The 16757-nt window shown below is 33.4% G+C and overlaps 1 protein-coding gene across 11 annotated transcripts in view; it reads left to right on the top strand.

Moving 5' to 3' along the window:
- LOC105203432 overlaps positions 1-16757 on the top strand; it is a 186246-nt gene that overhangs the window by 131572 nt on the left and 37917 nt on the right. For all 11 annotated transcript variants that reach the window (XM_039448097.1, XM_039448094.1, XM_039448100.1 and 8 more), the window contains one exon: positions 2324-2533. In XM_039448097.1, coding sequence (XP_039304031.1) covers positions 2324-2533 — 210 coding nt within the window. The remainder of the gene's footprint in view (positions 1-2323; positions 2534-16757) is intronic.

Below are 16757 nucleotides of genomic sequence, written 5' to 3'. Positions count from 1 at the left end.
TTTAATGAATCAAAACATTCAAACTGAAAAATTTGGTTTTCTTGAGTTGTTTTATCGTTGTACCTAATAAGCGATTTGTATATTTATTACTATAAAAAACTTACTGCTTTGAAAAGATACGTCAAAATATATTTTTTCTTGCTTAACATGAAAGATTTCAACATCGATTCAACGTACATTCTGATAAATTCCAAAGTTTATTGCGAAGACATTGAAAAATTTCTTTTTACTGTTGTTCATTATATTTGAACTTCTCTTTGTGATCTCCGCGGATCCTCACTGTATATCTATAACGACCTATAATACAAATATTTCCTGAAAGAGAATATCTTGCAATATACTTAAACAAAACTTGCGAGAAAGAAAATCCGGTACTCGCATCCCGGATGCTTCGTCTCTGTATCAGCGGAGATATTGGATAGAATAAGTTATCTGTTATTTCTTGTGATACCGTTGTCGATATAATAAACTCGCTCTTGTATAAATTCTCCTCCCAGTTCAAAGAGAAAATTTCTCATCTTTACATGCAATTTGCTCTCTCTCTCTCTCTCTCTCTTTCTCTTTCTCTTTCTCTGACACTTTGCGCCTGAACTAGATTTTTACATCAACCTATTATTTTGCCCGTGTCTTTTCGCAAAATCAACGAGTTTTTGAAGTGTCACTCGTAAACGGAGGGAAAGGCAGAAAATTTACCGTGTGCTCTGGGATATATGAGATTATCCCGCAGAAAGAATGAAGGCAGAGCAAGAAACGAGGGAACGGTAATACGGTCGTGAAACTTCGTCGAAATCTAATCGAGACGGGAAGAAGCTGCGACCCTTCTGCGCAAAAAAGAAACGAATCTTTCTTAATACTTCGTCTACGTTACCTCGGGCAAATTCAGTCGCGCGAGTAGAAACTTTTTTTAAAAACCATGGTAACTTTTATATTTTAAAGTATGTACGTATTCATAAACTTTGCAGAAATCGTTTAAAGAAAATTTTATACATGAATATATACCTAAATAATTAAGGAGATATTCTGTTTTGGCCGAAAAAAAGTCCAAAGAAAGTTTTCAAAAATTTTATTATAGAATGATATTAAAGCAATTAAGATGCAACTTTTACAGATATATTTATTAATTTTTAAAGATTGTGATAATATTTTTTTTTGTTATTGCAAACAATTAGTTTGATAATTTATATATAACGTTAAATCGGAGAGTATCGGTTCTTCCTGCGAAAGTAAATAAAGGTCACTGATTAAACAGAACCTGAAACAGAAGTTCAAAACATTTTTTTTAATTTATGAGGTCTGATTAAACTAGAATCAATATTAAAAATTGAAAATCAATAAAATTGGTGGCTTTATTTTAAATATCTTAATCTTACTTTAATATTTGATAAACTGCCATTTTATCAATTTTCAATTTGTAACATTGATTCTAGTTTAGTCAGCGCACGAGGGAAAACCAGGGGAACGTAATCATTCGAGATATCTTATTAATTTACAGTTTTGAAGTGTTACATTGACAGAGGACAGCCAGTGGTAGTTTCTTAAGAGTCAAAGGTGGAGCAACAAAATCGGGAATTGAGCAACCAATTAGCACTAAAAGAATATGTCATATTTTTTTTATTTAAAAAAATTGTTTTAATTGCTGTGCTCACTTTAATTTTACATTAGCACAGGCACCATTTTTTCCGATTCGACTGGAGCAAAATTAGGAATTGAGCAGCAAATTAGTAACAAAAAAGTACCACATTTCTATGTGTTTTGTTGGATTGTGCTAGAGTGACTGTGTCAGCTTAATAGATGTAATAGATGACACTGATTTAGATAGAGGAGAGCAGAGAGAATCCACAATTCTCAATTTAATGTTATTTTTAACATCATTCATAGTTCGTGATATAATGAAAAATACTATCATAATCTGTACAAAAATCAATAACTATTTCTACACAAGTTGCATCTTCATTGCTTCAATACAAAAAAAACTCTTGAAAATTTAACATTTTTAGAAAGATAGAATATTAAACATTTAATTGAAACTGTTTTGCTAGAGCTTAATAACTAACATCTTAATTATTATTACCAAATTCTTTTTTTTTTTTTTTAAATATACTTTTACATATTCCATAGGCGAGGTGTTAACTCTCTTCTTTTTTCATCATACAGAATGCACTAACAATAAGTAAACGCGCGACGGGCGCGATAAATAAATCTGAAATAAATCTCTCTCTCGACGAGCGAGCGTATCATCATCGCGGTGATTGCAATTACCGTTTCTGCGTCCTGTTCCGCGAGCTGATAATCGAGAGGGCTTGGTTCTCTGCTTGGTTCGCAGATCCGCGGCGTCGAGGTGGGCATAGTAGTGTTAGTGCTGATAGTCTGGGCGGGCGCGATAGCCCTGTTCTTCAATCGCTGGGGCAAGATACGCATGCTGCTGCCGTACCAGCCCGACTACAAGGAGCAGCTCAAGGTCCCCGGCACCGGCGTGTGCGCGAATGCGAACTCCGCGTACACGCAGCACCCGACGCAGCACGCGTGCTCTCAGGTAACGCATAGGTATACCGCACCACCACCGGTCGGCGAAGCGGGCGACTCGCGCCCGCGGCCACGTCGGTTCCGCGCCACTCGGACCGAAGGTCGGAGAAACTCGTCGGCCGATCTACGGGGACTAATAAACATTCGATGGGATTTAGAAATTTTCTCTTGCTGTAATTAAAAAAAAAAAAAACAAAAAAGAAAAAGGTAAAAATTATTTTTAAGCGAAAATATTTTGAGAGATAAAGTATTAGACTCATATTTTTTTTTTTATTTATAATACTTATCTCGAGATTTAGGGATTGAAACACCCCCTCGAAAATAATTTTTTAAAAATTTGATTTAAAAAAAAATGAATACTAGGTGATTCTTAATGGTTGTACCCACTTTTTACCATAGGAGTATGACTTACCGATGCATTTGTAATTTTTTATATTATATTATATTAGAAATATAAATGCGTCGGTAAGTTATGCTCTTATGGTAAAAAGTGGGTACAATCATTAAAAATCAACCTGTATACTGTTACAAAAAATTGTAAAACTTTTGTGAGAAACATTTTTTTTATATATCTCATAGTTTCAAAGATATTCGCTAAAAACGAAAAAAATCCATTATTTTCGAGGGGAATCCATTATGTTGCAGCCCCGAAACCTCGAGATAAGCCGATTAAAATATACGAGTCTTTTATTTTTTTAATATTCTACAACATATCCAAAGCTCGTCGAAATCGGTGAGGAATAATTCCGACCGTTCCCTCGTGAGAGAACGGTTTTGCGAATCACAGCAACGTAGAACTATTCTTTTACAGCAGTTGAAACTTTCTAAATGCTACCTTGAATTTGCTTGAACGTACATTAAGTTTTTTTAGAATTTATACCGGTTTCTCTGGGAAACTCGCACCTGATCGCAACTTACACTAATTAAATGATTTTCTTTTTTATAGATCTTTCTTTTAGATTTTAAAATATCAGATTCTAGAGAGAGTCTAATTGTAATCGCGCGCAGGATCGATTGTATATCAGAAATTTTCCATTCAGCTGGCTGAGAAAGGGGTTGCTATTACTGTTCCTCTCAAATCTAAGGCAGGTTCTCGTACGCTTTTTTGGTACTCGAAAGGAATAATTTCTGACTTGAAAATATATCGGGGAGATTTCACAAATGTGGATTCGGTCCTCCTCCGACGTAAATATGATTATCTCAAATTGCTCGAGGAATCGCCTGGACCGATTTGTTCGCGAAACGCGAATGTGACGAGGGTGCGACATAAGCTGCCAACTTTGCGACAACGAGCCGACGCGGCGTCAGGCATTCGCCTGACATTTTCGCTCCCGCGAAAATCCGTGCTCCTGAATATCGGCGCTCCATTATGCGCATGGAGTACGGTCGCGATGCAATCGCCATTGTGCACACGTACGACAGACCGCATTGCGATCGTCAAGTTCGTCGGCAACGCAAAATTCGAATAATGCCGATATATGCGACCGGGAACAGCGGAAAGCGTGAAGGCGCAAATGTAATGGCGTTTCCGTGGGTTATTAGCATGCCTCGGATTCTGGTTCACTCGCGAGAGTATATTCGTGTAACGGCATTCAACCCCGTACGCATTGCAGCTCGAGATGCGAATGACCGGGAAAGCACGTCTTTTAAATTCCATCGTAAATACCAGTCCTCGTCCCGAATTTTAGCGCATAATCTTAGACAAGAGGTAATTGCTCGAGGACGATTAACTTAAAGTTTTATTAAAGAATAAAAAAGTTCGTAATTCGTTTAAAATACGCTAGAACATTATGCATGATATTTGGAAGGTAAAGTAATGCCGGTAATTACTGTTTACAAACCACACGCGATTTTTTTGTTTAACAAAAGGATCAATTCAATTTAATTTTAATTTTTTACTTTTTTTTTTAACGATTGGAATTATTAAAGAAAATTGTCGTTGTAAGATAAAATGAATGAAATAAGGACTTAAAATAATTAAGTAAAGAGAATTAAAAGGCTCTATTTGCGAAAGAAATATCAAATTTAAAGGAATTATAGATTAATTAAAAAATTAATTTTTTACGAAAAATGTAATTTTAGTTAAATTTTATTAATTTAGTAATTTTTGTAACAAAACTTTATGAATATTATATATTCGTATTTTATATGAAAACGTAATTACAGAGCCATGTTTAAAATCGTAATTTATATTTTGTAATTATATTGAAACTAACAAAAATAGCGATTATTCCAATATTTAGTTAACAATTAACAGGAGGCTTTAAATTAATATGTTAGCAAACTATAATTTTTAGTAATATAAATAGATGTCAGTAATATAAAAGCTCTGTTTTTCGTGCAAACGAACTTTCTGTAATACTAACGATATTAATAATTTTATCTCTAACTACGATTATCAAAATTTTTGATATTAACAATTAACTAATTATTTATAAAAAGGTAATAGCAAATAATTTAAAGAAAGTATCTTTGATCATTTCATGTGGTTAATGTTTGTACATTGTTCTTTTTATTGCGTTAAATGCCACGTGAAATACATTCTAGTGTTTGATAAACGGTAAAAAAAAGCAAATTGCATTACGGTGCACGTTCTATATGCACATGCAACGCGGTAAAAAAAATCGTATTTCTCTGAAATCGTTTCGATAACCGATGCATTAATTAAATGAATTCAATTACAAGCTTTTTGCGCAGAAATCGTCTCTGTTATACATCTTCGCTTGTACAAATCCGGTTTCACTAAAAATCTAAATTGAATAAATACTGACTATCCTTTTTTCTTTTATATAAATTAATTAATCGGAACTCTTTCAAGATTACGATCGACCTTTCGAAATTGATTCGAAATAATTCACGAAACGTGTATTTCCCGGAATCCGAGTTGCGTCAGTGCATTTAACGTACGGTTGCATTTAACGTCGATGCAAGCTGCGTTTCGTTAGCGCGGCTCGACACAATAAATGAACAGCAAGTCGCTAGCGGGTAAAGTTTATTGACTATTAAACTAACCACTTGATGCCCGTTTGAAACGGCTTGACGTGGGTTTTGCTCGGTCTGTGCGATTACATGATTCGCACGGCGAACGGTCTGTTACGCGCAACAAAAGGGCTTGTTCGGGTTGGGATTGACGTCACGGTGGAATTACGAACGCGAGCGGTCAAGACGAGGTAATTAGTCGAGACCACGCCAACGTATCCGGTATCGCCGGGCCATTAATCCGCCTGCATATAATCCGCGTGTCTGCGCGAGTGTGAAAAACGAGAGAATCCATGATAATTTCTATTTCGGTCGTCGCGCCAAAAAGAGAAGCTGGAGGAACTCCAGACGCATCGATTTGACCTCAACGTGGAACAACGCGATCTGATTCCCGGCAGTGAATAATAGTCGTAAAGGAAAAACGACCGGGACGAACGTTTCGCCTGTGCTCCGACGTCGACGTCGAAATTTTCTTTTTACACGGTTTTTTTTTTTTATATGTAATGCAATCATCTCGCGACAAATTCGATAGATACCGAACACATGTTTGTATACTTCTTTATTGTTGCTTTTGCGCGAGAGCAATTTCCGATAGTTTTTAATGCATCGAAGCGTTTAGAGATCGAGTTTTTTTACCGCTGTTGTTGCATATCCGAAATATGCGCGTCGATTTCTATTTTTTTAGGTTTCCTATTGTGATCTCTGACGAAAGCACTGTACAAATTCCAAATTTATTATTGCTGACGCTGCAGTTTGAATTGTTGATGTGCCGTGCAGTTTCTCTTCTCCGATAATTATCGATAATAATTATAGCATATAACATTATAAAATATTTGAATTCAACAAAAAAAGAAACACCAGAATGGGCTTAGTTATTTATTTATTTATTTTTTGTAGCTTTTGGTCTCTGAATACGAATCCGATTTCTAAATTGCTCTAACACGGATAATTTAATTGCTCTATCACACTAACTTCATTATTTTGAATTCGTCAAATTTTGCATTCGTCAAATTTTGCATTAAATTTATATTTAGTACAAGGAAATACTTTTATACATAAATTTTTGCAGAGATTCGAAAAATTTTTTTTAATTTTGACATTCGCCCCATTGAAACTATTTTGAATTAATTTCGACATCGAATTTGTATTCAGCGACCTAAAAAATCTTTAAAGATGTACGCATCACATCTTAAAATATTACAAAAAATATTTAAATTTTTTTGTTTTATTATTACTTTTATTATCTGTATAAAATTTGAGTATGATTTTTTTATTAATTTAAAAATTACTTTATTTTTGTTTGTTCTTGATAGTTACGTAAAATTGCGTTTTGTAACATTTATTTGCAAATTTTAAGAGTAAATAACGTTACAAATTAAATAAAAAAAATTTTTTATACGTACTAATAAAACTAATAAATTTTCGTGCGAAAGCTTATTTGGATCCACTTGTTTAAAAGTTATTTGCAAAAACTACAGGATAATTTTTACTACACAAGTCATTATAAGTCAAATTTTGTTTTCTTTTTTGCAGCTGGTTTCAGAACCAAAATTTGAACATTTGCCATTAAATTTTTTTATCGTTGATTGGAAAAAAATTTAAATTTTGATAACTTATCGATAACTGATATTGTAAAGGTCAAAACATCCTTAAGTTCAATAAAACACAATTGAAAGCTATTTAGCGTATTAAATGATTTAATTCACTGTCTTTTGGCAATATGTTTCATAATTAATCACAAATATTTTGTTTATTATTTTTGCTGACACCAAAAATTTTCTTTGAAAGCTTAAAGTCCTGACAACATATTTTGCAATAAAACAACTTTTCCAGCACATATTGTAACTATAATACAACAAAAAGTACGTAAAAAATAGCTCTTTTTGCAATTTAATTACAAATTTCTCAAAATTATGACGTGAGAACAATTTGGAAATGGGATTCGCATCTAAAAAATCTATAAAAAGTAATAACTAATCTCATTCTGGTGTTTCGAAAAGTAATTTTTTGTTGAATTGCGTTACCATTTTCCCATTTACATCGCAGTTTCGGCGCTCAATTAATTAATTCCGTGAATAATAGATAAAGAAATTTTCCGGATACACCGCGTTGCTTTTGTAGAACGCGCATGTTCATATCATGAGAATTCGTTCATTAATTAGCAATTGTGAGCTACTCGTACACTCCAATATGTGGCTAAATACGTAAAATGGTAAATCAAATATATCATAGCTTTCTTTGACTTTAACGCTAAGCGGTTGCAGCTGTACTACGACGTAGATTCAAAAGTATGGTAACATTATTGGCTTCCGCAGCACCTGTTAAGCTTCAACGCAATTGATATTATTGAGTACTCGAACGCTGTTGTTATTACGCGCCTAAGTTTTCATTTAGCGGCCGCAATATGTCGCAGTTACGCGCGGCAATACGATTACCGTTGATAAGCGAGCAACAATGCCGTAATGGATAATCAGGATAGTAACGCAGTGTATCCCGCATATTACGCGAAATTAAAAGTTAATTGGATTTGATAGACGCGATCTAATTCTTGGCGAGACAGTCTCCAAAATAGCCTGTCGATCTTAATCGCGCGCCGAGAAGACAGCTGCATAAATAAGGACTTCATTTTCGGAGAACTCTTACTAATTCGAATCATCGCGAGTCAGAAGTGTTCGGAATAAATGATAAATGAGTGACACGATGTATACTCGCGAGATTCGCGTCTAATAATACTATCGACTATCTCGTTTCTCCGGTCGCGATACAGATATCGTATAAAGGGGATTTTTCGTGATAAATTTAGCGTTGTAACGATGTAACCGCGAACGTTGGCCGTTATAACGGTCGGCCATTCGATAGGATACTTCGGCTTTTGTGTAGAGGCGGGCGGATGTGTCTAATTATCTTCGACATACTTCGCCCTTTCATATGCTGCCATTTTTCGCGAAAAAACCTTCCATCCACCGGACGGACGGTCTCTGCACTTCTCATCTTGAAAAGAAAATTGAACATTTCGCCGACGTGGTTTCCGCAAGAGATCTTCGCAAATCTCACTTACGAACTAGTAACAACCATTAATTCTATATACACGTACGCGGTAACATTGTACGATGCATATTAGGCGTGAGTTACATCTCGAGAATTGCGAGAAAGAAACGCTAGTCGAAGATCTTCCGCGAATTCTATTTCAGAAGTGATAACTAATTAAATCGTCGCAATTTGATGTAATTAAATTTATTCGATAGCGACAGATTTATTGGAAGCTTGGAAATTAGAAGAGTTTCAAGAATAGTTTCAATTAGCCTGATATTAAGATTTAAATTATGCTGCCGCGTACGTGAAAAATCAAACTGCAGAGAAAGATTTATATCGATCGTCAATTTAGTCTAAAACCTCAAGCGATTAATGCACGAATTAATTCGTTAAATACATTTATAATCACGATTTGTAATTAGTTTTACACGGCGGGAGGGTAGAAGTGACGCTCTCTCACAATGCAGTCACCTTTTATAGTAACTGAATTAAATGTGATTACTTTTTATTGCGCGAGTTGAGAAGCAGACGAACGCGCGGCGAATTGACGATCGATAGATCTTTCTTCTCGTTACATTAAGTGTTAAACTCGAGCTAGTCGAAGAGCGTAGCGTTAGAAAACCCAGTAGCGAGAAATCAAGCGAAGTAATAAAGCTTCTTAGCGTATCTCCTTAGCGTAGACGTCCGCATCCCTCGTACACCCCATGTTAGTCGCATATTTTACGTAGCTGTGTAGCCAGTAAGACTGCCGATGAAAAATTTTTCATGTATAATTATATATAGCTACATATAATTGTGTATAATTATATATCAAACATGTCCATGTATATTAAAATATATATAATTATATATAAGTATATATAATTGTATATAATTATATATAATTATATATAAGTATGTATAATTATGTATAATTGTACATTATAATAATGTACATTATTGTATAATAATTGTATATTAATGTACATAATAATTGTACATTATTGTATAATTATACTTTTATATAAAAAGTATAATTAACTGTGCATAATTGTAAATAATTATATATATTTGAATATATATGTGGATATATTTGATGTATAATTATGCATAACTATACATAATTATATATGAAGAATTTTTTACCGGGCTAATAATTGATAATCTCAATTAACACAACTTTTTAATTATGTTGATCTCTTCTGTTCCTCTCTTCTGTCTCCACGTCGTTTCTTCGGATTGACTGCACGAAAATTCGCGAATATCGCTGGCTGGCGCCACGTACGATTACCGGTACTCTCCCACACTGTTCTGCGCTACGTGTGTGTGCCCTCCCCCCAACTACCCCCGATCACGCGTCACATTTGGCGGATTTTACACGGCCACGAAAATCAAAACAAAAAATCCGAAAAAAATGACAAATGACAACGTAAAAAAAAACAAAAATAATGCGAACACGCACGAAACGAAACCGACGAACGAAAACGACGGAAGGTAATGACCACATTGTCGGATATGGTGATGCAGTGCGGGGGCGGGGGCTGCTGCGTCCTGGAGCAGTGCTTTCAGTACCCCAGAAGAGCCCGAGAGCCCCGGGACTGCGGCTGCCAATTCGCTCTACTCCACAGGGCGGACATCGCGTGACCATCGGTACATGTCTTAAAAATCTCAATTTTATCTTCTTGTGGTCCTACCTATACATGCTGGAGAGAAACCTCGGCTATACCGAGGCTCTCACCCTGTCTTTCTACTATACTGTCTCTCTTTCACCCTCACACACAATTTATTTCTTTTGTGTCTGTGTGATCTGCCCCAACTTTCTGTCTGTATATCTTCTTGTCTCACTTTTGAACCCCCTCCCTCCCTCCACTCGCGTATCGTAGCCTTTTGGTTTCGGCATCGGACGGAAAGCTGAAGGCCTGCCTACTCATTAATTCTCCGTCTACTGTTAGAATTCGTGACAGTCTTATTCGTTTTTTAGAATACATATCATTATAATTAAGATTATAGATTTTTGTCATCAATCTATAAAGCTACAGAAAACTTATAAACAATTGAAAGAAAAAATGAAACTGTATATAAATCTATGAATACATATATAGAGTATTTTATATATAAACCGATTTTTCATGTGCAAAAAAATTTTTTTTTGCTTACGATTTTTTTTTTTTTGTTATTTGAGAGGTGATTTTATACGAAAATTATATAAAAGACTCAGAAGCAGACTTATTAATCATAAGAAAGTAAATCCTTTTTTGCTGTATATATGCAACAATTGGTGCTGCGTCGACAATTTTTGCGATAGTTCGAATTTTTTAAATTGTAGCTTTTTTATATTTTGTAGCATAGAGTACTTTTTTATACTTTCGTGAACATGTAGATTTTCCCTATTTAGTATCTTCTAGGTCGCATGATCATTTCTTTATAAGAACTTTTATTAGGTCGTAAAATTGCCACTGTTACTAACTACTAGGCGGCATCTTCCATCCGTTCTTGAAAATTTTCGCAAGTTTAGCCACATAACGAGCAATTTGCGCCTGTAGAAAATGGTGCGTTTAGTATCGTTCGCAAACTCATCTTTCAGTCGCGTAATTATGAAATTATTTTAGTTTATTCTTTGTTTTAATTTATTCTTCTCGTTATTTTAAATTTTGAAAAAGAATTAAGGAGATGCTAAAGTCGTGATCGAGTTTTACCGACTAAACAACGACTTACACACGTATACGATTTACAATATATGCGTGCGATTTACGAAACATCAAAAAATACATTATTACATCAATATTACACGCATGTAGATGCTCAATTTTTCAAGTACATTAATTTTTTATATTAAGTATTTAAGACAAAATTTAAGAACACATCGTTGTTTTATTATATAATTCATATCTCAACCCATTTCTGTTTTATACAATCAAATTACAAAATTTGTGTATGAAGCAAATATTGGCACACGTTGGTAATTGTACATGCCATATTAGATTAAGAATAAGTAAAACTCGAGAAACCATAAAATTAGAGTTTGAACTTTACAACCATCCGACATTTTTTTGTCAACGAGTGCGAGAGAGAAAGGAAGATATAATTCTATCTCTTTGCTCTGACATGTAGTATATGTTAAAATTTGGCTTTGTTTTCTTACATACAAAAATTATAACACAGAAATTAGATCATTTTAATGTTAACATAAATTTAATAATAATAATACATTCTAATAACCCGGAAATAAGTGCTCCTCTATGAATATGCAAGATCATGCATGACGGCACATAAACGGTCACATGGATTTTGTCTGTGAATGATGATCACACCTGTTCGTGCATGATTGCATATGACAGATACGTGGATCATCCAAGTGGAATCTACGTAGAAAGAACGTGGATTTCACGTACCCGTTCTCATCGGGTTTACAATTATACACGATCATATGCAATTGTGTACAATCGTGCATGAACAGATGTGATCATTCGGAAACAAAATCCATGTGGGTTGTTTATGTATGATCATGCACATTTATAAAGAACTATTTTTTCCCGAAAAACTCTTCGGATTTTTGTTTTTACGAAAATCATCAGTTTCAAATTACTGGCGAAAATTGATGAAAAATGTCGGACCAATCACAAATTGCTATCTAATGTCCAAACTCTGATTTTAGAATCTCTCGGTAAAACAGATCTAAATTTATTAATTTTTTTTTGTTTTTGGCATGAAGTCGACTGGCCTGAGTTACATTTTTGCTTATACTTTAATTGTGAAAAGGGATTATTAAATCTGTAAATACAATTAAGAAAATAACTTGCTGTAAAAAATCGCGTTTGATCGGTAAAACAGGATAGGATCTGCTTTAACATCTACTTAAGTTTTGTATCATAAATGTGTTGATAAGTGAATGCGATCGTTTCCATTTTTTTATGTTTTTATTTTTGTGTAAATCGCGATACCATAATCGATACCCAATAAAGGAAGATAAAATTCATAGAATCTTGTGTGTGTGTGTGTGTGTGTGTTGAGCGATAAAAATTAGTTTAGGTAATCTCATTACTGCACATACACGCTCCTTCCATTTCCGTTCTAGCAATCAATAACAAGCCAAAGTAAAAAGGGTAACCGAGGAAAAATTGTCTCATGAGACAGAGACGTATTTTTTCCCGATGAGACTTGCCAACTTTTTCGCGTGGATATCACTTTATCGATTATCGTTGAAACATGGTACAGAAACTAGGGATGAACTTTGTGAAAAACAAGCACGTTCGATTTTATCATTTTGTGGAAAGTGTTTTGTAAAAAGTAAAAAATTTTATTCCGAAAGAAAGTACCGCATCTAAATGCGCGACACATCCTTGCAAAATTAATATTGTACGTTATCTTGTTCGCTCGATTATAAAACTCATTACGAAAGTCGCATTAATTTCTGTTCTTAGAGATTCGATTGAAAAGAAATAGCATATGATAAAGACAGATAATAGGGAAAATATTTTAAATTAATATTATTCCGCCATAAATGTTAATATTAAAACTTTTAATTTCAGAAATAATTGCAGAATTCTTATATGAAACATATTAGTTATAACGTCCAATTAATAAAAGTTTCCAAAACTTAACACTTAAACACTGCACTGGAGATTTGGAAGACCCTGTACGAAATTTCGATCGCTTGCCGTGTAAATGAGATAAAAGATTCGGGTTAGAGGAGGAAGAAAAATTTCAAGTCTCCATTATTAATCGGCGTTGATCAGCTCAATTAGAAATTCGAACTGCACGGTAATAAAGTTTTTTTTGTCATTATATTTTCCTTGATATTATATATAGTTATAATTTTAACTAAAATGACAATAGGATTATTCTTTAGTTTTAAAACGCCATTTTATAAAGTCCTTAAGAGTTTTTTGCTCCGAAGATATAAATTAATTTTTTAAAAATGGATTTTTTACAAATCTTTATTTTTGCTTTATGGTTTTTTTTTCTTAATAACTTTACAGTAGATCATTTTATGGCAATACCGTTTGAAACGCTGAACTTTTATTTGGAAACAAATTTGTTGAAAAATTATTAGTAATTAAATTTATAATAATCTATTCCATATTACCTCCCTTTGCTCTATAGCAACGCAAACTTATATAATTGTTAATAAGATAACGTCACTGAAACCAATAGATCTCAAAATTTTATTTATACCATCGTATTATCAAATCTTGCGAAATTTTTGCAATTTTCCAAGAATTGATCAGAAATGTATAAATAGTCGAGTGATGAAAAGAAGCAAAATTATCGTTTTTATGGAAGTACTAGAATAAGAGACAGTAGCGTAATGATCTATTTCGCAGCTCTGAGTTTTAATGAAGCCCGCTTAAATTAAACTGATGTCCACTTTGATATACTTTGTCGACTGCAAATGAGCTCCGTTTCTTCCGGAATAGAAAGCTTTGACTGACATGAGGGATCGGGCTCCAGTAAACTTGTAACTCAGAAAGCTGCTGTTGACTTTGAGCTCGCTGCTGTAATGAGAAAGCGCTTTGTGTGACCGCTTTGGAGCACATGTACATCTTATGAAAATGCATAGAGAGAGAGAGAGAGAGAGAAAAACATGCTTTAGAGTTGGCAAGTCTTTTCCCAGAAGTTTTTTTTTATAAAAAAGAAAAATCAGATTTATAATTGTAACCTGAACAGAAATCGTCGATCAAGTCGATCGTCATTACATGTTTAATATATTACGTTTATATTATACATACAGGATATCCTCTACACATATAGTTTGTATGTTAGTAATAATAGAAAATTTTTAGCTCTTATAAGTTTTATATTGATCGGAGTCTGGAGAATTATTTCAAATTGAATTTTTCTAGCTTTTTATGATTTTGAAGTTGACATTAAGATTTGAAGTTATTAAAAAGTGATGTTTTTAAAAAAATATATAATTTTTGCCAAGAGAAAGCTAAGAAAATTTCTACTACTGTTAATACATGATATTAACCATGGTAAAAATTTTTTTGTTTATATAATTATACATAATTATATATAATTATATATCAAATATGTCTATATATTAAAATATATATAATTATATATAATTATGCATGATTTTTATATATAATTATATATAATTTGATAAAACTATATACAATTGTATATAATTATATGATTGCACATAATTTTATTATATAATTATATACAATTATATATGATTGTATAAAACTACATATAATTACGTATAATTATAAAAATTTTTTTCCGAGACGTTTGTTTATAAAGGAGATTTCATCTAAAAATAATTTTAAATATTTAGTGTTCATAAGTTAAAAAAAGAGAATTATATAATTTTTAACAAATAATTTTTTAACATTTTGAATGGGCAATATTTAATTAATTTGTTTTGAATATTCGATTATCGATCATAAATTTAAATTGAGTTATTTTAAAGAATCTCAAGTTTGTTGGACTTCACGATCGATCTAGTAAGAATACAGCAATGTTTATTTCTTGACAGTTATCGGCTTAATTAATTGAGACTTCTTTAATCGTAAAACGCTGTTGTACATTAATTTGACGAGCAGCACGTAAATTGAATTTGATGATGTACTTTGTATTTCCTCATTTGCTAAACTAACAATTAAGTTGTTTATAAAGATCTAAATTATAAACATTTTATAAAAATGTTATTACATTATAAATAAATATCATTTAATTATGTAACGCGCAAAAAATATTATTCTAGTGCGAGGAAAAGCGGTTACTCAACTTTAAGTCTTCTTCTTTTAATAAACGATTATCTGTACAAAGAATATTTTCTTGACAATAGTCTTAAAATATACTCAGTATTTATTTGAAACAAGTAATAATTACTTGAAATAAACTTCTGTGCGTACAGAGTACTGTAAATTACTTAAATTAAATAAATGTAACTTATTTCAAATATTTTAGAAGTTTTGTGCATCAAATTTAATGAAAGTATATGCTGAAAATCTTACTAATTTAATATTCTAATTAAGAATATTATGTTAAAACAAAATTTCAATTTGCTTATTATTTTGACTTTTTTTCAAAAAAGTTTTGCAATTTTCTTCGAAAGAATTTCATTTCATTTTAAATGCACAATGAGTTTCTGAAATTTGTATGATAAATATATTTATTCAATGAAGAAAATATTCTTTGTTAAAGGTGATCGTTATTCGCTAAAAGAATAAAGTAAATTAAACAACTGCTTTTCTTAACAGTAAAATTAATATTTTTCTGTGTGTATAAATAAATATCACTCAATAAAAATAGCTTGTTCTAGGGTCAATGATTTTTTTTTTTTTTGTACGATTGTTCGATTGTGCTCGTGGTCGATATCTCGATATACCAGAAATACATAGAAACCTCGAAATTGTCTCGGCTTATTCTCTCGGCTTATTCTCTACATAGCTAAGAAGAAATGGAGGACATCCTGTATGACGTTAGCGTCAACAGTCGGCAGGTCGACTCGCACACGTACAAAGTTTACTCGTCCGTAAGATAAACACTCGCGCACAATTCGTAAGCCCATCGCGGATTTGCCAGCTCGGGATTGCGGGTGTATCTCGCTGTCGCTAAATTTATCCTGTCTCGAAAGTCAAGCGAGACCTCGGAGACTAATAGCATGCTGACCCGAATCTGGCCGGAATCACGGAGTCCTGTCGGAGACAAGGGAGACTCCGACAGGATATAGGGTCGTAGTAAATTCGATTGAATCTCCACCCTTCGTCGGCGCGAGCTAATTAAATTGCATAACGTAAACTCCGTCCGGCGGCGGCTGATTGAATAAATGTTACAGGAACTCTCCGATTGATTTTTAGATTGACCCATTTCGCTTGAATCCGAAACCGACGAAGGAGAGCTTCTTGGAACGGTCCAATCCTCTCGTGCATAGATCTCCTCTTCGCATTGTACGATTTATTATCTCGCGCAACTGGTGCGCGCGAAGTAGAGTCTCAGTCATGAAAAGTGAACTGGGCGAAAGCTCGCAGAATTGCACGGAGAGAAACCTATATTTTTTACAGAAATTCGAGAGTACCGGGCCGAGTTCATCTTTTATTTATCTGTCGTATTATCTGTCGTAAAAGAGCGTACGATGGTAAGATGACACGGGCATAAGCGATTTAAAACAAACATATTTTTACGGACGCTCTTAATAAATAAAAACGGATCTGCATTTCGTTTGTGTAACAAATACGTGAAAATGTACGCGCAGAAAAACATCCGTTCTCGTAACAAGAAAAGCGATTGCC

The sequence above is a fragment of the Solenopsis invicta genome, chromosome 4 (assembly GCF_016802725.1).
Source record: "Solenopsis invicta isolate M01_SB chromosome 4, UNIL_Sinv_3.0, whole genome shotgun sequence".
Lineage (NCBI taxonomy): Eukaryota > Metazoa > Arthropoda > Insecta > Hymenoptera > Formicidae > Solenopsis > Solenopsis invicta.
Note: the sequence above shows the minus strand (reverse complement) of the source record. Positions and strands in the feature narration are given on the sequence as shown.